This window comes from Electrona antarctica (genome assembly GCF_951216825.1).
Source record: "Electrona antarctica genome assembly, chromosome: 21".
NCBI classification, from domain to species: domain Eukaryota; kingdom Metazoa; phylum Chordata; class Actinopteri; order Myctophiformes; family Myctophidae; genus Electrona; species Electrona antarctica.
This window is the reverse complement of record NC_136802.1, coordinates 22,281,728-22,304,729: the sequence shown is the minus strand read 5'-3', so window position 1 is coordinate 22,304,729 and position 23,002 is coordinate 22,281,728. Positions and strand designations below refer to the sequence as shown.

At 44.4% G+C, this 23,002-nt stretch overlaps 1 protein-coding gene across 1 annotated transcript; it reads right to left on the bottom strand.

Moving 5' to 3' along the window:
- Positions 1 to 58: 58 nt before the first annotated feature.
- Positions 59 to 16,558, bottom strand: LOC306914502 (nephronectin). Its single transcript, XM_079491557.1, has 12 exons — positions 16,463 to 16,558; positions 15,078 to 15,170; positions 10,426 to 10,545; positions 10,116 to 10,235; positions 8,662 to 8,796; positions 7,993 to 8,067; positions 6,310 to 7,095; positions 5,463 to 5,534; positions 5,187 to 5,285; positions 2,216 to 2,402; positions 1,792 to 1,870; positions 59 to 1,623 (listed from the first exon to the last, which is right to left on the bottom strand). Exons 1-12 carry the CDS (start codon positions 16,542 to 16,544, stop codon positions 1,543 to 1,545), a joined length of 1,929 nt encoding a protein of 642 aa, XP_079347683.1. The 5' UTR covers positions 16,545 to 16,558; the 3' UTR covers positions 59 to 1,542.
- Between the last annotated feature and the right edge of the window lie 6,444 nt (positions 16,559 to 23,002).

Below are 23,002 nucleotides of genomic sequence, written 5' to 3'. Positions count from 1 at the left end.
CAGCGAGCAGACGTGCACGTTGAATTATTGTATTCATTCCTTATCAATTTATTTTACATTCTGTTCAAACACAGGCTGATTCAGCCGAGCAAACATCTAATAATACCTAGAACCCAATCAATAAACAATAACGTCAATAGCATTACATCATCAATAAACAAAACGCTCGGGTGGCGCAGTGGTAAAGTGCCTGCCCACCACCGCGGCGGCTGGGGGTTCAAATCCACCGTGGTGCATTCGGCTTTGTCTAGCGTCTATCTATACAAAGTTACAAACACAATGCGGGGAGGGTGCCTAAATTGACTAAATTGGGCGAGAGAAGGGGGTTAAAAAAGCCACAAAACAAATTAAGAAAATACAAATAATCAAAACTGTCCAAATTAATACTCATACATAAAGAAACTGATCAATAACATGAATGCCGATACACATGAACATCATCAATTATATTAAAAATGCAAATACACATACTCAATATATCACTGCTGTTGGGCCAAAACTCCAAACAATAGCTGACAATGGATTTCCAAGGTAATTTGTACGGTTTCCAATGGAGTTAGCTGGTGTTGTCAGAAGCGCTTTTTATAGACGGGATGCAATCGCTTTTTGGGGCATTTTTATGTTTAAGCGTGATGATTACGTTTAAAAAGAGTAATACACTGTCTGGATCAAAACCAGCTGTGTTGGAGGAACGCGCAGCGTTGGGAAATACCAGGTGAATGAAATAAAGATATATTTTTATTCATGCAGGACTCGACATGTCATCACGCAGCATGTCTTCGTTCAAAGGAAGTAATTAAAATGTATGTATATTCAATAGCATTGATTTATGAAAAAATAAAAAACCTGAAAATTTTAGTTAGCGGGTTTCTGCCGGACAGCAACGATATATTACATAATCAATTGCATTGAATTAATACACAAAATCAATATATACAGTAACATGTCAAAAATGACAAGATAATCAATATATAAAATATAATCTGTAACATTACATAATCATTATTCAGTTCCTATAATTGTATTCCTGCATCAAGTATCAGGAATATTGTAATTCATTAATATCCGTTATGTGATCAATAATGTTAACATTAATTAACATTGTAATCAATAAAGTCAGTATTAATTTGTGATGTTATATTTACATATTTAGGAGCATTGGTGAATTATCAACAACATGTGGACAGTGTGGTTGTATGTTTAATGTTTCTTATGAAGTGTATTATACTGTTTCTGTTCACTATTAATCAAACATTAATTAAACAGCTGATATGATCAATATTAATATTGATCATATCAGCATTGTCCATATATCGTTTCATTTTACTGTTAAATTAACGCAATCGAGTCTATAGAAATTCTGCAATCGCAAACATTTACGTAAAACTGTTAAATAGCAAACAAATACAAAATAAATAAACTGTTTATAAATATTTGACTGTAACTTTAACATACTGTTTTTATTTGGATTGTCTCTGTGCGCGCGTGCAACAGGTCTCTCAGAGTGCATGGATTGTGCCTAACCCCTCCCCCGATATGATGTCACTGACAGGCTCCTCCCTTAAGAGTGATGTCATCAATGGCGATCTGTCCTCGTCCCTTTCTCTCTGCCTTCAACAACACCTACACGCGTGCGTGCATGCACACACGCACACGCACACACACACACACACACACACACACACACACACACACACACACACACACAGTCAGGAAGGCATTTATTGCATTTCTTGCATTTGTGTGTGTGCGTGCGTGCGTGAGTGCTGCGTGCGTGCATATGTATCTCACCTTCTCCACCCCCCACAGTGTGACCCGTGTGTGTCTCCACCCATGACTGCCCGTCCGACTCCAGAGGGCGTGGCCGTACCTGCAACAACCAATCACATAAGACGACTAGTTTCTGACTGGTTATCTGAGTGATTATGATATTTTTAGATTAGATACATTTGCATGTATGTCTGTAAACGATTGTTTTTAGTATGGTAGATCACATTTGTATAGAAAGGCCTAACCAGTGACTGGGGTTGCAAATTAGCCCTGGCTATAGACCCTATATACAACGCAACGGTTTCATGTTTTTACAACTTGATACATTGTTTTTTGTATTGTCCCTGTTCCCAATGTGGGAACCACTGGTATACTCCACTGTAGAGTGAATCTCTAGTCTGCTCGTCATGTTTCAGGGCTGACTGGAATACTGGAATCATCCTACCTTTGACCACGCCCCCTTTTCCTGGCAAACAGCTGGAGCACGCCCACATGGTGGCCCGTCAGCCAATGGGAGAAGGAGAAACACACGTCGCTCTGGTTCCAGGCAGGGGCTAGGGAAACAGCCAATCGTGCGCCTCGGATGCTCCGTTGTCCCGCCTTCAACTCGGGAACAGAAAGATACCGCCCACCTGAGAGAGAGAGAGAGAGCGAGAGAGAGAGAGAGAGAGAGAGAGAGTCAAATACCATGAGCCTCTGGTCTTAAAGCCAACCCACAGATTTTGATCTTCTTTTGGTTTGACCATGTTCAGTAGACATTTGATTGAGTTGTGGCCATTGGTTAATGAAAGTACCCTATTGGCCTGAATATAAGACCATGTTTTTTTCCAATGGAAATATCCTAAAAATAAAACTATTATAATCTGGGACTAAACTATTTGACATTCGATGTTCTTTTTCCACAAATGAGTCTTGAAAAATGGAGGTTGTCTTATAATCAGAATCGGCTTACATTCGGCACAACACGGTAGAATAAACCCTACTTTGCAGGCAATGGACCTTTCGCTAAACCCCACCCCAAAAGCGATTGTCCATTACCAATCCAAATAGTTTAGCAACTGTTGTTAAAGGAACTACAACATGCATTTTAAAACTGTTTTTAATATTTAATATCATATTGTTAATGTCCCTCAAACGTATTTCTAATGGTTTGAGGTAGGGTTGTCCAGATCGGATCGGGTGAACGGAAATCGGCTCAGATCACATGATTTTCAAAAGATCTGAATCGGGGAGAAAAGATCAGATTTTGAATTGTCTAATGTAAATCTCAAAGAAAGATGTATAAGCAATGAGATTTTGTAAAAACTGTTGTGTTTATGCTAGTTGTTTTCCTTCTGGTCCCAGTCAGAGATCATCAAACAAAGACTAGTCATACTCAGAGGCGTGAAAGACACCTATGATGAAAACAATGGAAATGCAACCCCGCTATCTCTGAATGAGAGATACTCTTTAAGAGTTTTAACTTGACTTCTTTTTTTGATGATTCCATGCTTTCATAGAAAGAAAAAAACCATTCTAATAAGAGTAGTCACATTTTGCCTTTCAATAAATGAAAGGCAACACAACAGACTACACTAGAGTGACATACAGTACATTAGGATATTTGCTATTGTGATATGACATAAGGGTTATATAAAAATATAAAGATCGGATCGGGAAAGATTGGTATCGGTATGTCTCAAAATCAAATGATCGGAATCGGATCGGGAGAAAAATAACGTGATCGGGACATCCCTAGTTTGAGGCTAAATCACCACTTTGAAATAACCAGTTCATGTAATTACTTTCTGGCTTCTGAAGCAGTTTTAGCTGCAGTACTACAATGTCCTGAGGTGGTGGGGGCGCTGATATGAAAATTATTTAAATATTTGAAATCATTATAATACTGATGCTAGATAAACCCAGGCTTGTTTCCACTCCATGCCAACTTGGAAAATCAACAATGGCGGACATTGAAAAGAAAGTGGAAATGCAAATTTGGAACTGAAGGGAGGGAGGAATTATACAAAGTAGGCCGATACGGATGACATCACGCGTACGACCAAATCAGTTGAGCTGTTCCTGAGAGCAATTTCCATAAATGCCCCTATATGACACCCTGGGCAAGACCTACGCTGAAAAGACTATCAGCGGAAGTGGCGGAAGTGTTGCGTGTAAGATAACTACGTCACGCGGTGCGGCTGTGTTTACTAGTCCCCACCCAATGATCATTTCAGCGGGAATACATTTTTGGGAACACAACGCTGCGATTGGTCAAAAAACGTTAACTTCCGGGGGCCTTTCGATAGCTTCTCTGCCTTAGGTTGTGACCAGGCTCTTCTTTTTCGCAGTTAAGTGAGCCTGGGACCGAGGCTACCTATATGATGAGAAAGCCTGATTGTTCAACATTGTGTATTTGTGGGGATAGAAACACACATAGGGGAGCGCAAAAACACACAAAAAAGAATGTAAAGTTGAATTTCATGTTGTAGGACCTTTAGGCTGGCATATGGTCTGGTCAGCTTTCATTACCTCACCTCAGCTGATTTTCCATGCTTGTGTTGTTGAACACACACACACACACACACACACACACACACACACACACACACACACACACACACACACACACACACACACACACACACACACACACACACACACACACACACACACACACACACACACACACACACACACACACACACACACACACCTTAACGTCGTCTGGAAAGTTAAATGACTCACCCAGGTGATGGCAATAGAGCGTCGCAGTCCCACCCCCTTTCATGACGACGACAGGCCCAAGAAATAATTCCCCATGGATTTTTCCCATAGACATTTCAAAAAGTATTTATTTAAAGATCTGTAAGCCTCGAACAAAGCCAACTCGGATCGTGAGAAATCATGACAAAAACATAATATTTTGGGCCAAACAAATAATTACATAAGAAGAAAAATAACAAAAAAGTGTTGTAACCTGACCTTTCTAATTATTTGTTCGGCTCAAAAAAACATTTGTCATGATTTGTCACGATCCGAGTTGGCTTTGCGTCATAGTGGAATGGCCAGAAATCCCAGGCACATACCAGCTTCATCCAGCAGGCGTGTTAACACTTTAACCCTGTATACTTTAGACACATGTTGCCCCAGGATGGACCCCGGGCCGCAAGGTGTTTTTGAAGTGTCCACGATCAACGTGTCCTGCAATTCGCATTACTTCTCGCAGAGCATGATAGAGAAAATATATGTTGTACAATAAATGTTTACCTATACGAGAAGAATCAAGAGGATTTATTCACTTACTCATACAGGTACATGCCATGAAATGTTGGTGGGACATGTTCCACAGAGACTGCTAATACGACAAACAATACAAAATTATAACAAGATTATAATAACACCGGATGATGAAGAAACCTAAAAGGAAGTGTTACCTGTGGGGTTGTGTACAGTCTGCCAGCTCATGTCCCCCTCTCTGTCTGACAGCCAATCACACATGCCTTGCTCAAAGGTACACTGGTGAACACCAGCAGCTGCAGCACGCACACACACGCGCACACACACAGTCATGAGTGATGAGTCAGTGACTTGCCAGTAATACAGCATCTGGCAGCAAAGACAGTGAAATTACAGTCTGTACACACATGCACGTTATGCGCATGCACACGGATGTGCGCGTACACAGACGCACACAGACACAAACACATTACCTGGGTCGTCAGCTGTGTTTCCTGGTTCGATCTCAAACTCCCACACATGGTTGTGACCCGGCTGGCGAGGTACTGGCGCACGCACGCAGGCACGCAGGCACGCACACACACACACACACGCTTTTAGGATTGATTTTAACATAATTTGTACTGTTTATAAAGCTCTCTGGCATCTGGCATCTTGCCAAATGCCTGCTATTTCTGCTACCTAACCTCTGCTGCCTAGATATGTCCCAAAGCGCCCCCTCAGGTCTAGTGTTGACCTGCTCCAAGTGCCTACAATGGCATATAAAAACGGGACGGAAACTCCCATTACACCTTAAGACAGGCAGTGGAGCAGATGTAAAGGCATTGGAAATTGGAAATACTCAAGAAAAGTACAAATACCTCAAAATTGTACTCATAAAGTACAAGACTTGACATCATATACGCAGAGCCATAGAGTATAGACAGAGTTGCGACATTGAGGGGGCAGAAAACAGCCTGGTCACGTGGTTCATGTACTCCAATGCATTCCGTAAACCTCCGGTGTCCCTATTCGCCAATAGAAGTCTATGTAGAAGAGCTGCCATTCGACTGACCCCATGAAGTGAACAGAGTTGTCGTAACTCTGTCTTACTCTATGGCTCTGCATATACGTATGTACCATGTTGGTATCAAGCTTCCTCTCCCATTATTGACCTTGTTTGACTAGAGTAAATGCTTACTTTGCTCATTCCGATCTCACTCTTGGAGTGTCTGCCAAACGGCATTGTTAATATTGGTAACAGGTTAGTGGTAACAGGTTACTGCTGTGTACGTGTGTGTGTGCGTGCTTGTGTGCGTGGGTGCGTGTGTGCTTGCTCACTGTGTACGTCTCCTCTCTGTCTCTGCGTCACGTCCTTGTTGATCCTGTTGTTCGGGGTGGTGGTGGGGGGAGCGGGAGGGGCGCTGGTTGCCAAGGAAGTGGTGGTTGCCGGGATGGTTGTCACGGCGACCGCAGTAGCAGTCAGTCGTGTAGTTCTTATTATTGTTGTCGTCGTCGTCGGGGCGGTAGGTTGCGTTGTTTCTGCTGTCGGTGTCGTACTAGCAGCTGTAGTTTGAACAGGCGTAGTAGTAGTCGTAGTAATAACAGTGGTAGTCGTCGTCATCTCCAGTTCTGTAGTAGCTGGACTAGTAGTTGCAGGTATTTCAGTACTAGCTTGTGTCGTTGTAGGCATAGTAGTGGTGGTAGGTGTTGGTGTAGTTGTAGTAGTAGGAGCAGGTGTCGTAGTGCTAGCAGTAGTAGTGCTAGGTGTAGTAGTACTAGGTATATAAGTACTAGCAGCAGTAGTAATAGTTGTTGTTGGACTAGGTGTAGTAGTAATAATAGTGGTACTAAGTGTAGTAGTTGTAGGTGGTGTAGTAGTAGTAGTAGGTGTAGTAGTAGTAGGTGTAGGTGTAGTTGTTGTAGTAGGTGTAGTCGTAGCCAGTGTGGTTGTTGTTGACGATGTTGTGGGGATGGCGGTGGTTGTCGTGACAACAGGTTGCCGGGCAGTAGTAGTTGACTTCCTGGTGGTGCGTATGGTGGTGGTGGTGGGAGTTGTAGTCTTCTTAGGTGGTGGCGTGGTTGTAGTTCTGGGTGTGTGAGGCTGCAAAGACACCTTGGGTACACCTGCAGAGAACATGGCCAGGGTCAATAGTCAGCAATGCATGGTTGGTTAACATGCCAAACAGAACAGCCTTAAATATATATTTTTTAAGACATTTTCCTGGGCTTTTCTGCACGGTAAGCGAGTAGGGGGAGTGAATAGTTATGCTCTGAATCTAGCTGCTACAACTTTGCTACAAGGACATGCTGAACTAGCTATCATTCCTCAGAAGTTCAGAACACCCTGATTAATCCCATAAAGCCTTTTATGCAATCACCAAGAGAGGCAGTGACGAAACAGCAATTACTTAAGTAAAATATTGAGGTATTTCCAATATCCAATACTTTTACTTCTACTCCACTACATCTTGGATACAAATATTGTACTTTTTCTCCACTACATTTATTTTATTGTGTATATCTGCTATTTTCTAAAAAGAAATGTATACATTTGAAAACTTGTGAAATGAGACATTCTGCATAATGAGTACTTTTACGTTTGGTACTTTAACTACATTTTGATGCTAATACTTTTGTACTTTTACTGAAGTACATATAGAATTCCGGACTTTTACTATTTTAGTATTTCTATATTGCAGTATTGATACTTTTACTTAAGTAAAACAACAGAGTACTTTAGTCACCACTGCTCATGTCACAGTCACACTTCAATGGGCACTTCTCTGATTGGTCAGCTGCCATATCAGACTTTATCACTTCAATGGGCACTTCTCTGATTGGTGAGATGCCATATCAGACTTTATCACTTCAATGGGCACTTCTCTGATTGGCCAGCTGCCATATCAGTCTATCACTTCAGTCCATTAGCTATCGGATGTCATCCTCTCTCTGCCCTGTGTGTTGTTATACCATAATGATATTTTAGTTGATATGACCAAATATTGATATTAGTCCTGTTACCTTTACAGAGTCCATCTTTACACCGGCACTTTGGAGAGTGTGGATTCAACAAACAGAATGATCGAGTGTCCTTATCTGGATGGACAGACAGACAGACAGAGGCAGTGACAGGGTTGAGATTAGTGACATGTTATTTGAAGGTGCTTAAAGGGACATTTCACCGCTGGAAGAAAGTGCAGTCACTCAATGTTGACTGACTGACTGACTGACTGACTGACACTCTCACACACACACACACACACACACACACACACACACACACACACACACACACACACACACACACACACACACACACACACACACACACACACACACACACACACACACACACACACACACACACACACACACACACACACACACACACACACACACACGTCTCCTGTGGTGTTACCAAGCCCCCGGTAAGGCTATCCAACGTTGAAGCTGCCACTACCTACTGGCGAAAAGTGGAACTGCAGCACTTTAATGGAGGTGGACGGACATTCATGACATCATGTGCGTCAAACTTCCGCTCGCTCGAGCCATTGAGTTATAATTGTACTTCTGGCAGTCTTCCGGGAGCTTCAAAACGCCACTGAGCAACTTCCATCGGAATGAATAGCTTGGGGGCGGGGCTAACGCTCCGGTTCGGTGTCTATCCTTGTATTACTCTATGGGTGTTACCTATGCAGTTGTAGCGTCCATTGATGTAGGTGAGTCTGAAGCCCAGGTGACATTTACACATGTAGCTCCCAAACGTGTTCACACACTTCCTGCGGCGAGGACACACACCTCCCCCAGACACACACTCATCCACATCTGGACGGGAGGAGAGAGAGAGAGAGAGAGAGAGAGAGAGAGAGAGAGAGAGAGAGAGAGAGAATTTAGTTTATTTCATTAAACAGTGGCTTGCCTCTCTGTTCTTCTGAGATGATTAGAACGGGAACGCCTTTTTGGTGTTTTTACCCTTCAGGATGGAAACTCCTATATGCTGTACGTATAGCACAACAAGTTTTTACAGAAAAATATATTCAGAGATTATATTCCCTATAAAGAATTTCAAGCGTTTATAGAACACTGTGCCTCAGTCCTAAACTGTTTAAAGTAAGACACTCACTGATCCTTTAGCAGTGCAGAAGAGCCAGTTCAGGTAGATCTAGTATGCATGCCTCCTGGGTGTCTCCGTAGGGAGTCTGGCCACATCCCACTGGGATCCCACTGTCAGTGTTGGAACAGCTCACCGTAATTTATGTTCCGTGTTGCGGATGCGACACGTTATGAGCCGGTAGGTCAGCAATTTTATCAAAGCACGACACCGTCGTGTGACAAAGTACCGAGGAATGGGGCTTAATGTGGCCATGCATGCAGGGAAAGGGAACTGAGCTGTTACAGTACCTCCACGATGAGTGGTGGGAACTGAGCTGTTACAGTACCTCCACGATGAGTGGTGGGAACTGAGCTGTTACAGTACCTCCACGATGAGTGGTGGGAACTGAGCTGTTACAGTACCTCCACGATGAGTGGTGGAACTGAGCTGTTACAGTACCTCCACGATGAGTGGTGGGAACTGAGCTGTTACAGTACCTCCACGATGAGTGGTGGGAACTGAGCTGTTACAGTACCTCCACGATGAGTGGTGGGAACTGAGCTGTTACAGTACCTCCACGATGAGGTGGAAACGTGTTACAGTACCTCCACGATGAGGTGGAAACGTGTTCATTTTACTGAGCTGTTACAGTACCTCCACGATGAGGTGGAAACGTGTTACAGTACCTCCACGATGAGGTGGAAACGTGTTCATTTTACTGAGCTGTTACAGTACCTCCACGATGAGGTGGAAACGTGTTCATTTTACTGAGCTGTTACAGTACCTCCACGATGAGTGGTGGAAACGTGTTCATTTTACTGAGCTGTTACAGTACCTCCACCATGAGTGGTGGAAACGTGTTCATTTTACTGAGCTGTTACAGTACCTCCACGATGAGTGGTGGAAACGTGTTCATTTTACTGGTCAAACTGGGACAGATGTGTGGCGATGTGGCTCTTTTAGTGGTTATAACTGGCACACATGTGCTGACTCATGTGTGTGCGCTGTCAAGAGAGAGAGAGAGAGAGACAGACAGACAGACAAACCATACCGACACAGGTGCGTCTGTCGGGTCCGATCCGCAAGCGTGGCGATGGGCAGGTGCACCGGACCACCCCCTTGATGACCTCACAGCCATACTGGCAGTTAGCCTGACCACAGGTACGAGCATCTACACGCACACACACACACGCACGCACACACACACGCACACACGCACGCACGCACGCAGACACACACACACAGGGTCAGAAAGCTATACGGGTTAAATATTAGTCCAGTGTGTGTGTGTGTGTGTGTGTGTGTGTGTGTGTGTGTGTGTGTGTGTGTGCGTGCGTGCGTGCGTGCGTGCGTGCACATACTTTTACAGCTGCCATCGGTTTGCATCATGTATCCATCCAGACAGAAACACTTGTAGCTTCCATGTGTGTTCATGCAGCGATGTTTACATGGTCTGGGCTTTAAACCACACTCATTCACATCTGACACGCACGCACGCACACACACACACACACACACACACACACACACACACACACACACACACACACACACACACACACACACACACACACACACACACACACACACACACACACACACACACACACACACACACACACACACACACACACACACACACACACACACACACACACACACACACACACACACACACTTAATATAGCTATTCACATGATAGAGTCATGAACACATGCATTTCATTAACAGCAATCAGAGTTGAACATGAGGTAGTAGAAATGAACCATGTTGTATATGTGGAATGTGTTTACTCCATCACTTAAGGGCATAGCGTGCACAGATTGACAGATAACAACGTATCGCTGCACGATGTGTTGCTAGCTTATACAAGTGTGCCTTTTTCCTTGCAAAGTAAGTAAGCCTTGCTGAGCCATAGGGCAGCTGCCTATTTCCTGTTTCTCTTGTGTGTACAAGTAGCCTACACCCTCCTGGACATGATGTACAAGCACACCCCCCTGGACATGATGTACAAGCACACCCCCTGGACATGATGTACAAGCACACCCCCCTGGACATGATGTACAAGTACACCCCCTGGGCATGATGTACAAGCACACCCCCTGGACATGATGTACAAGCACACCCCCCTGGACATGATGTACAAGCACACCCCCTGGACATGATGTACAAGCACACCCCCCTGGACATGATGTACAAGTACACCCCCTGGGCATGATGTACAAGCACACCCCCTGGACATGATGTACAAGTACACCCCCTGGGCATGATGTACAAGCACACCCTCCTGGACATGATGTACAAGCACACCCCCTGGACATGATGTACAAGCACACCCCCCTGGACATGATGTACAAGCACACCCCCTGGACATGATGTACAAGCACACCCCCCTGGACATGATGTACAAGTACACCCCCTGGGCATGATGTACAAGCACACCCCCTGGACATGATGTACAAGTACACCCCCTGGGCATGATGTACAAGCACACCCCCCTGGACATGATGTACAAGCACACCCCCTGGACATGATGTACAAGCACACCCCCCTGGACATGATGTACAAGTACACCCCCTGGGCATGATGTACAAGCACACCCCCTGGACATGATGTACAAGCACACCCCCCTGGACATGATGTACAAGCACACCCCCTGGACATGATGTACAAGTACACCCCCCTGGACATGATGTACAAGCACACCCCCTGGACATGATGTACAAGTACACCCCCTGGACATGATGTACAAGCACACCCCCCTGGACATGATGTACAAGCACACCCCCTGGACATGATGTACAAGCACACCCCCCTGGACATGATGTACAAGCACACCCCCTGGACATGATGTACAAGTACACCCCCTGGACATGATGTACAAGTACACCCCCTGGGCATGATGTACAAGTACACCCCCTGGACATGATGTACAAGTACACCCCCTGGGCATGATGTACAAGTACACCCCCTGGACATGATGTACAAGTACACCCCCTTGGACATGATGTACAAGCACACCCCCTGGGCATGATGTACAAGTACACCCCCTTGGACATGATGTACAAGTACACCCCCCTGGACATGATGTACAAGTACACCCCCCTGGACATGATGTACAAGCACACCCCCTGGACATGATGTACAAGCACACCCCCTGGACATGATGTACAAGTACACCCCCCTGGACATGATGTACAAGCACACCCCACTGGACATGATGTACAAGCACACCCCCTGGACATGATGTACAAGTACACCCCCCTGGACATGATGTACAAGCACACCCCTGGACATGAAGTACAAGCACACCCCTGGACATGAAGTACAAGCACACCCCTGGACATGATGTACAAGTAAACCCCCCTGGACATGATGTACAAGTACACCCCCCCTGGACATGATGTACAAGCACACCCCCTGGACATGATGTACAAGTACACCCCCCCCTGGACATGATGTACAAGCACACCCCCTTGACATGAATCATGATGCTTATGCTAGATCTGCTTTTAGCTTCTGTGGCCTTAACACATGGAATGACCTGCAGACTACATTGAGATTAACCACGTTGGTACCCTTGAGTCGTTTTAGAACCTTGGTGCCCAAACGGATGCCCACAATATACAAACCGTTCTTAGATTGTTTTAAATCTTATATTTCAATTTTTGTTTTCTTTCCCCCAATCCTCCAATCCATTGTGATGTTGTACCGTATTGAAATACTCGATGATACCGCAAATGAGTTTAATTACTCGAGAATAAATACATATTTTCTTTTTCTATAATTTTTATCCCACGATTTTTGTAACCCATTTTTCACCCCTGTGTCAATTATCTATTGTGATCCTGGGCTCTACACACCCTCCGCTAGCCTAGGGAGAGCAACGGACTTGAACTCATGTTTCCTTCATGCATGGGTGTCCAGGTTGCTCCTTTACACCTGACAGGTGAGAGTTTCCCCGGTTGGACGTAGCGCGTGGAAGGAACACGTTATTCCAACCAGTTCCTTTCCCGTCCATCCCCCGGCTGGCCAGGGGGAGGCAGTTTAGTGACCAGGATTACTGCATGTTTTTGGTGAGGGTACCTACCTAGGGGACACGGGAGAACATGCAAACTCCACACAGAAAGGCCCGAGCGGGAATCGAACCCAGGACCTTCTAGCTGTGAGGCGACAGCACTACAGACTGTGCCACCGTGCCCCTGAAGAATAAATAAATCTTGAATGAATGAATGAATGAATGAATGAATGAATGAACGAACGAACGAACGATGCTAGTATGTCAAAGGGACTTGGCCCTAGCCTGGTTAATAAACCAGACCGAATCAGCCGTTGGCAAAAAAAAATTGCCTACCAGCGGATTACGGTCTGGCGAGGCTCAGTAGCACGCCTCTTTCCTACAACCGAGAACAGGTCGGACCAATCGGGACACGGTATGCAATATGGGCGGGCTTTGGTACAGTGACGTTCAATGCTTGAGACTTTTGACTGACAGTAGCTCTGACCAATTGCGTCAAAGAGAAAATGTTTGAACCCGCCCCCCGGGAAATGAAATCCAAGTGGAGCCAGCCCAGACTAATATACCGCGACAGTGTTGTGTGATACTGATATTAGTCTGGCTTATTAGCCAGGCTAACTTGGCCCCCCAATCCAACGCCTGATGCTGAGTGCCAAGCAGGGAGGCATTGGGTCTCATTTGTATAGTGTATGACCCGGCTGGAGAATTGAACCCCAACCTCCCGGTTTAAACCGGAGACTCTAACCACAATGCCACTGAGCTGGTTTTGCCATGCGACAGAGTATACATTAGGCAGTATGTCATTGATAATAATAATAAAAAATGTTCTATCATTAATACATAATATACGTTAATTCTGTACGATCAACCACTTGAGGGAGGCAGGAGACAATACACACTTTACATACATGGATATGGCTGGACACTGGACAGCAGTGTTCATTTTGACAGCAAATTCTGATTTAGTCTTAGTCTTTTGAATAACACACCATTTAGTTTGCCTTCTTCTAGAAGACCAGTTGTGTAATTGCTTCAACACAATGCAATGTACAAATAACAATGCAATGCATGCCTTGGGAAATCCAACGCACTACATTGCATGCTTCCAACTTGCATATGTACCGTACAGTTTGCATTTGTATGATACAAATACAATGTTATTGCGCACCAATTTACCAGAAGTGCTGTAATGCAAAATACATCACATTTTCCACATTCAAGGAAATATGCAAGTTGGAAGCATGGAATGTAGTGTGTTGGTTTCCCAAGGCATGCATAGTAGGCACGCATACTTGTGCATATGGTCGAAACAATTCCACAACTGGTTTTCTAGAAGAAGGCAAACGGATAAACGGCATACTCCTCGTCAATTAGCCAAAAGATGCAGTGGTTTTAGGTTTACAGTGCTTTTAGAACAGCCGAGGGGTGTTATTAGGCCCAACACGAGGCTGGGAGTTTATATATAAGTAAGTAACATACACCACTACAAAGAGATCTGTGATGCTCTCTCTCTCTCTCTCTCTGTCTCTATCTCTCTCTCTCTCCGTTTCTGTTTTAACTCGTTTGTCAGTTTGTGGGATTAACCTTTCAACCTTCTAACTAAAGGAGAGCAATGTTTAAGTGTGCGCGTGCGTGCGTGCATCTGCACTAGTGCGCTAGTGTGTGAGTGTGTCTATATTACAGACTGCATTTGATGCCAGATGTTATTTTATAGTGAGGATACGAGTCATAATGTAACCTCTAATCAGTGTGTGTGTGTGTGCGTGCGTGTGTGAGAGAGAGAGCAAGAGACTGAGGAGCAAAAGTGTGGAGTGCGTCTGTGAGAGAAAGAGCAAGAGTGTGAGTGTGTGTGTACGTTTCTTTGGGTCTACCAAAGAAACAAGCATGACTGGAATGTGTATTTCTGTCCATTTATCACTAACTAATCATGGAGAGCTTATTCTCTCACTCCCACACACACACACACACACACACACACACTCACACACACACTACCTTGGTTGCACGACTTGCCAGTGAATCCTGGGAGACATTTGCATCTGTCAGGAGCAACACACTGGCCATGTTTACACCCCTGTGGACACAGAGCTGTAACAAAAAAAAGTATTTTTTTCTTTCACGAATTCAAAACAAAACCATTTCAAATTAATTGTATGAATAAATCAAATAAAAATAAACGAATTAGAAAACAAAAGTAGTGAAAATAGCCGATCTACAATTTCACAACGTGGCGCGAAGCGAGATTGTAGATCTTGTAGATCTGCTATTTTCACTAGTTTGGGTCACGGGCTAAAAGGTTTGGGAACCACTAACCTAATCAATCACTCCTTTGGCCAATCCCTAAACACTGTTTGGATGCCATTTGCAAAAACTATTTCCCAGAACACTGTGATGCACTTAATAATGGTAAACATTGCACTTTTTCACTACAAGAAATGAGTGAACCGCGCTGTGCCGTGTCACCATATTTCACACATGCGCTGGGTTTGTTTCCATACGCCACAGCTGGGTTTCAGATAAGGTTCTCACTCAGCAGCGGTGGAAATAGTACTCACATTTTTTACTACTCAAACTGCAATATAGAAAATGTTCAAAATGTACTTAAAAGCTCACAATTCGTCACATCGCGACGCATTGTGAGCTTGGCCGAAATGTATATAGGGCTGAAGTGGTTATTGTATGTTTTGTAATAATAATCGAAATCTGAAAAGTAACTAAAGTTTTCAAAGAATTGTAGTGGGCTAAAAGTACAATATTTGGATCTGAGATGTAGTGGAGGAAATTGTACTCAAGTACAGTACTTCAGTGAATGTACTATATAGGATACGATAGGATCCAACAGCAAATAAAAAATTCTACGGGTGCTGAACAAAAATACGTACAGATGAGAGGAGATGAAGTTCGCACACCAGGTCTTGAGTTTATTTACTGAAAGTTTATTTAGGGAGAAGAGATACAACGTTTCAACCCCTTCGGGTTTTCGTCAGGAATCATTATTTTTTCCCCTACATTTTATCCCACGATTTTGCAACCCATTTTTTTTTCATCCAGTGTCAATTATCTAATGTAATCGTGAGGAGACCAAGCTGCTTCTTTTCACCTGACAGGGGAGAGTTTCCTCGGCCGGACGTAGCGCGTGGAAGGAACACGTTATTCCGACCAGTTCCTTTCCCCTCCATCAGGCCAGGGGGAGGTATCGGGACATCTCTAGTACCTACCCTAGGGGTCACGGGGAGAAGATGCAAACTCGATTGCCCTTGCAGTCAGGAATGATTCCTGATGAAGTCCCGAAGCCGAAGGGGTCAAAACGTTGTATCTCTTCTCCCTAAGTGAACGTTTGGAGCTCAAGACCGGTGTGCGAAAATAATGTATAGTCTCACGTTGACATCGTCCCCGGGCACTCTGTTTCCAGCCCCAGCAACACTCCACACTGTTGCCATAGCGACACAGCCCGTCAGACATCACTGGATCACCTGTCCACCTGTATCGCACACATACACACACACACACACACACACACACACACACACACACACACACACACACACACAAGCATAGTCAAATATAGTCGTATGTGGACGAGCAAGTCGGCTATTTTCGTCCTACACAAAGAGCACCCCTCACTTCACATGGGTGTGATTTTCTTTTAAAGATATTTGATCTGAAACAGCTGTCAGCTCCCAGAACAACAGTAGAAGACTGTGGTTGTCCTCCTGGTCAGCTCCCAGTACAACAGTAGTAGACTGTGGTTGTACTGGTCAGGTACAACAGTAGTAGACTGTGGTTGTACTGGTCAGCTCCCAGTACAACTGTGATATACACTGTCTCCCACTCCCTCTTTACGGCAGCGGTGGCCGAACGGTTTGCGGAGCGGTCTTGATACCGGAAGGTCGCCAGTTCGTATCCCCGGACCGGCACATTAAAAATTACCACCGCTGAAGTGCCCTTGAGCAAGGCATTGAACCACTACCATGAAATGTTCTATGAGCAGGGCCTGGCTGTAAACAAGTATCTGATGCTTAGTCCAGTTACCCTGGGTAAATATAGTAACTTTGCTTTGCTTTGCTTTACCCCCCCCCTCTCTCTAACGTGTTAGTTATGACAGACATATAATGATTCCATTGCCCTAAGGGGTCATTCCTTCTGCTCAGTTTAGTGTGTGTGTGTGTGTGTGTGTGTGTGTGTGTGTGTGTGTGTGTGTGTGTGTGTGTGTGTGTGTGTGTGTGTGTGTGTGTGTGTGTGTGTGTGTGACTGTGTGTGTGACTGTGACTGTGTGTGTGTGTGTGTGTGTGTGTGTGTGTGTGTGTGTGTGTGTGTGTGTGTGTGTGTGTGCAACTGTGCATGCGTTTCCATCATAGTCAGTTTGTAGCTCTCCAATGAACTTTGTACTCACTCCTCTGTCACACACGCGCTCGCACCCTGCACATACGCAACTACACCCACACACACACACACACACACTCGCACACGCAGGCATGCACACACCAAAGTTTCAGCCCTATAAGAGACAAAGCTGGTGTCGATTTTCCAAATGGTGACTTTACTCAATCTGTCACAGACACAAACAAACATGTAACCTCTGTAAACATCCTGTCTGTCTGTCTGTCTGTCTGTCTGTCTGTCGCGGACGAAATCCATTTGGTCGATTGACTGTTGCACCCCTAGTTAAGTCCAGTCCCATTGAAAAGACATGCAGCGCTGCATGGGAGAAATTATCCTTTATAGGGGGCTTTGATTGGTCACAGTACATTCTGATTCTGAATTCCGGACTTGATCACTTCAATATTTATTTTCTATTGATACTTTTACTGACGTAAAACATTGGAGTACATTTTCCACCACTGTATATGGGTTTACTGGGGTTAAAATGTTAGGGTGAAACCACTTCAGGCATACTGCAGGCCTGAGAACGGCCGTCCCTCCAGGCTATGGGATCTATGGTCATTCATCCATTGAAATGATGAATGGGGAAAACAAAAACAAAGCCTTTTTGTTGCTCATGGTTACGCAAAAACAAGATGATATTAAACCACAGCAGTGTTCTGTCTACTGCGCACATGCGTGCGCGCGCGCGTGCGCGTGCGTGCGCGTGCGTGTCCTTGTTCTCCTGTTTCCTTGTGCTTGTCTGGACTTGATTCAGCTGACACAGACATATGAGAGAGAGAGACAGAGAGAGAGAGAGAGAGAGAGAGAGAGAGAGAGAAAGAGAGAGAGAGAGAAAGAGAGAGAGAGGTGTGTGGTGTGAAGAGGAGAGAAAGAAGTGACAGAGTGAAAGAAAGGTGGACAGAAAGAGAGAGAGATCATCTCATCACTCCTCTATCTCTCCATCTCTCTATCCTTTTTTCCACTTCTGCATTCTTTTCATCCCTTGTCTAGTGTTCCTCCAACCACTCTCACACACACACACACACACACACACACACACACACACACACACACACACACACACACACACACACACACACACACACACACACACACACACACACACACACACACACACAAAAGTGCAGTGGTGTAGTTTTTAACCAGTTTAGATGTAAACTGCAGTGGTGGAAAAAGTACTCAAGTAAAAGTATCAATACTGCTTGGCATTGGCATCAAAATATAGGCCTACTTAAAGTACCAAAAGTGAAAGTACTCATTATGCAGAATGTTTCATTTCAAGCTTTCAAATGTATTACAATCTTTTGAAAATAGCAGATCTACAAGTTTGTAGATCGTCTATTTTCAATTGGCCCGAAATGTATATATGGCTGAAGTGGCCGTGGCTATATGTTTTGTAATAAAAACAATAAGCAAAATCTACATAAGTAACTAAAGTTTTCAAATAAAAAAAGTAAAAGTATACAATATTTGCCTCTGAGATGTAGGCTATAGGGCATCCGGAGAACTCGCCAGTTTTCCAACTCGCGGCAGCGAAAGGTCTTCAATGATCAATGTCTTCATCGTCTTCAATGTCTTCATCAGTGTAGTAGGTCTATGTCAAACTAGGCTAGTGGTAATTAAAAAAACCTGGTCCGCCCCGGTAACAAGATGTGCACATGCACGCACTACAGTGGGGGGACACGCAACAGGCCAACAGCACGCACACCAAGGGGGCCCCTCTCTATCCTGATTGGATGATGGCTGGGCCACCTAGCCAAAAACGAAACCTATTGTTTTTTTTACCCCAGAGGTTAACTGGGGATCAGGGAGGAACTCCTTATAATATATGGTCAGCACACTAGGGAGGATTATCCACAACAAAAGAAAAAAATAAGTGATATTTGAATTAAGTGAAATCACTCAATATACCTTTAAGTAAATGTAGGCTACTTATAGTTACTTAAGATTCCACCAGGTTACCTGCCGTCTCCATAGACTGATCTGATCCAGAACCACACCACGACCCACTGACACCAGACCAGCCTCATCATCATTCAGTATACTGATCCAAACTCTTCCAAGCCTCCAAGGTGTTCCAGAACAGCTTCAACGCGTCCCAGACTCCACTGTTGTGTTAATTCCCACTGGTCCAAAAACCGCTCCAATTAATTAAGCTGCCCAAAACTCTTCCAAAAGGTCCCGAACTCCGCGCTGTTCCCACTGCTCCAAAAACCGCTCCAAGATGTTCCAAACTCTTCCAAAACAGCTCCAATAAAACCCCGTAGACTATAGGCTACTGTATCGAACTGACCGCGCAATCGTCTTATGAACAAACCGTAAAATCAACGTTTCTATCGCCCTGTTGTTCAGCAGTAGGCAGGCTATATACTAGTAGTTTATGATGTAATAACATTAATGTCATAACCCGTGGCTCTTCTTAAAACAAACAGACCGGCCCTTCATCTTCAGAGGACTGAATGCAAGTTTTGTGCTTGGATAATACGTTTCCATGATGGCAACAAACAACACACACGGTTCAAGTTCAAATATGAATAGGCTACAACAAGAAAGAAACGGAAAATAAGTTTTCTTCTCTTCTTAAAAAAAGTGTCCTGTTGGTGCGCGTGCCGTTCCACGCGCATATAAGTCTGCGCGCACCGTGCGTGGTCCGTGCGCCGTTGAAAAATCTCTTGATATTCCACGAGCTGTTGCTGACGGTACAAACAAACGTTAGCTGGTACCGACCGAGTGTGTTCCTCCTCTCCAGCCAGACCGTTACGCAGATAGAGCTCTAGCGCTACGGCTCTCCACGTGCGGGAGAGAGAGAGAGAGAGAGAGAGAGAGAGAGAGAGAGAGAGAGAGAGAGATGGGGGGAGGGGGGGGGGGGGGGGTACGTTTAAAAGAGGGAGAATTGGAGGAAGTCAGGAAGATAACAGATGAACGAGACGAGGTCAAAGGCTGTGAAGTGATGGGAGAGACCCGCACAAGCGTGTGTGTGTGAGTGTGTGTGTGTGTGTGGGGGGGGGGGGTAGTGGTATGAACATTTTAATACTGCGCGCGTGCGCGCGCACACACACACACACACACACACACACACACACACACACACACACACACACACACACACACACACACACACACAAAGTAAGCCATGCATGTACTGTATGAAATGACAAACTACGAGATAAACACTTTGTGTTGGTGTGTGTGTGTGTGTGTGTGTGTGTGTGTGTGTGTGTGTGTGTAATGACATGTGTTAAAGCTGCATGTCATTAGTACAGTGTGACTGTACCGGCTGAGTGACAGACATAATTATGAGCTGGTCTGTAATTGGACAATTGTCTTGACACAGTCAGACAAAATGCTCTGTAATTGGACAAGTAAGTATGTCCCTGGGTAGCCTAGGTGTGTGTGTGTGTGTGTGTGTGTGTGTGTGTGTGTGTGTGTGTGTGTGTGTGTGTGTGTGTGTGTGTGTGTGTGCGTGTGTGTGCGCGTGTGTGTGTGTGTGTCTACATCCTCTACTTTCATGTGTGCTGCACACAGATTATTTGCCGTGATGGAATTTACAGGCAATCATATACGTACATTTGAGCCGGTAACAAGTTGCGAGCGAACAATTCGTGCACAGTTCAGTTCAGCAAGTCATAGACCGTGAGGCATGCAGAAGCGCCGCCTACGCCCGTGCTGTGCGGCCGCGATACGTCACCGACCCTACCCGTGTGTTTTCAACCCAGCTCCGTGGTTTCCCTTTCCGTGATGCACTGGCCCGAGAATATACACGGACAGTGGAGTGAGCGGACACACAACATTTACAGAGAAAAAAACAACACAACCAGCCCGGCACGGAAAATGCATAGTGCAGTACCGTCGCCAGGCATACGCGCAGTACGCACTGTGCGTAGAGCAACACACCGAGGGGGGCAACAAAATGCGCCAAGCCGATCCTCATAATAATAGTGTGCGTGTGGTGCAGTCCGCGAAATGTTCCTGGCTACACCAGATCGGTGGATGCGTGCAGATTTGCTCCACTGTCTCCATTTGGGAGACAAACGTGTGCTTGGGGCCGCATGCGCACATAAAAAAGATGGAACCGATCCAATTTTTAGAGCCCTCCTGGGCACACAAATAAAGTGTGTGTGTCTCTCACTCGGATCGCACTGCAACACAAATTTGTGGTGTATGTACACACACACACACACACACACACACACACACACACACACACACACACACACACACACACACACACACACACACACACATTCCAAGTCCACATTGACAGTAAGTAGTGCATGACATTCCTGAATGACATCACTAAGTGGCAGACAAGTCATGACATCTTGTACACTAAGTACATTTACTTCAGTATCGTACTATGGTAATTACATTTTCCAGTATCTTGAGCATGTGATTTTATTGAAACATACATTTTACACCACTAAATAATGTGTGTAAATTGACTCCACTACACTTCTTGAAGATTGACTATTTTCATCGTAGAGATTTGCTGTAGAAGGAACATAGGAGAGAACCAAGTGTAGAGCCTTGTGGGACGCCGGTAAATGGATATATACGAGGTTTAAATGTCTATGTGCATTCCGAAATTGTCCAAGAGCTATTATACAGTTTTAGGTCACATATCGAAGAGATTCAATGAGTCTAATGCAGATACTAAAAGTGTTTCAGATCAGACCATGCAGTCACCACTGGGGTGTCTAAACTCTGAGCAACCAGAAACAGAAAGTCTTTGTTGTCATCATGCAAATGGTACAATGGAATTATTATTATTACTATTAGTATTACTCTCAAACTCAGTGGATTAAAAAGACAAGACAACACAAAAGTTCTAAATACAGGTAAAAACATACAGATTTACAAACTATGAAAACAAACAAAACAAAAAACAACACCATACATGTCGCACAGAGTCAGGTGCAGTGTTGATTTTAACAGCACATTTTGATTTAGTTTTAGTCATAGTCTTTTGAATAAAATGTAATCTAGTTTTAGTTATATTTTAGTCATCTGAAATGTTTTAGTGTTCATAAAATTTTAGTCCACTAAATCTAGTCGATTCCATCGACAAAAATGTATTTTGGCGGGCCTTGATGGCATCTGAGATTTTTTGAAAACATGTTGAAATGTTGTACTACCTCCAAACAGACATTGAAAACGATCTGTAGCCTCTAGCTTTTTGTCACCGCGAGTGTGAAGACGGCATTAACACAGAGAGTTAAATGGAGCCTTAAGGGCCTATAGCTGAGGAAGCAGCATTGTGTCTGTGAATTATACAACACAACTTTATTAGTCTACGAGGGCAATTTAATTTAGAGCTCAATAAAACCCACAGGAAACAGACATAAAGACAGAGACTGACAGTAACCAATCAGTGGTGGAAAGTAACTAAATACATTTACAGTGATCGCCAAGCTCAGTTGGTCAACCTAAATACCCAACGAACCAAGCTAAGAAACAGTGTAACTGCCATGACCAAATCAGCTAAAAGTAACTTCATCAATGATAAAGCACAGGAAAACAAAAACAATCCTTGT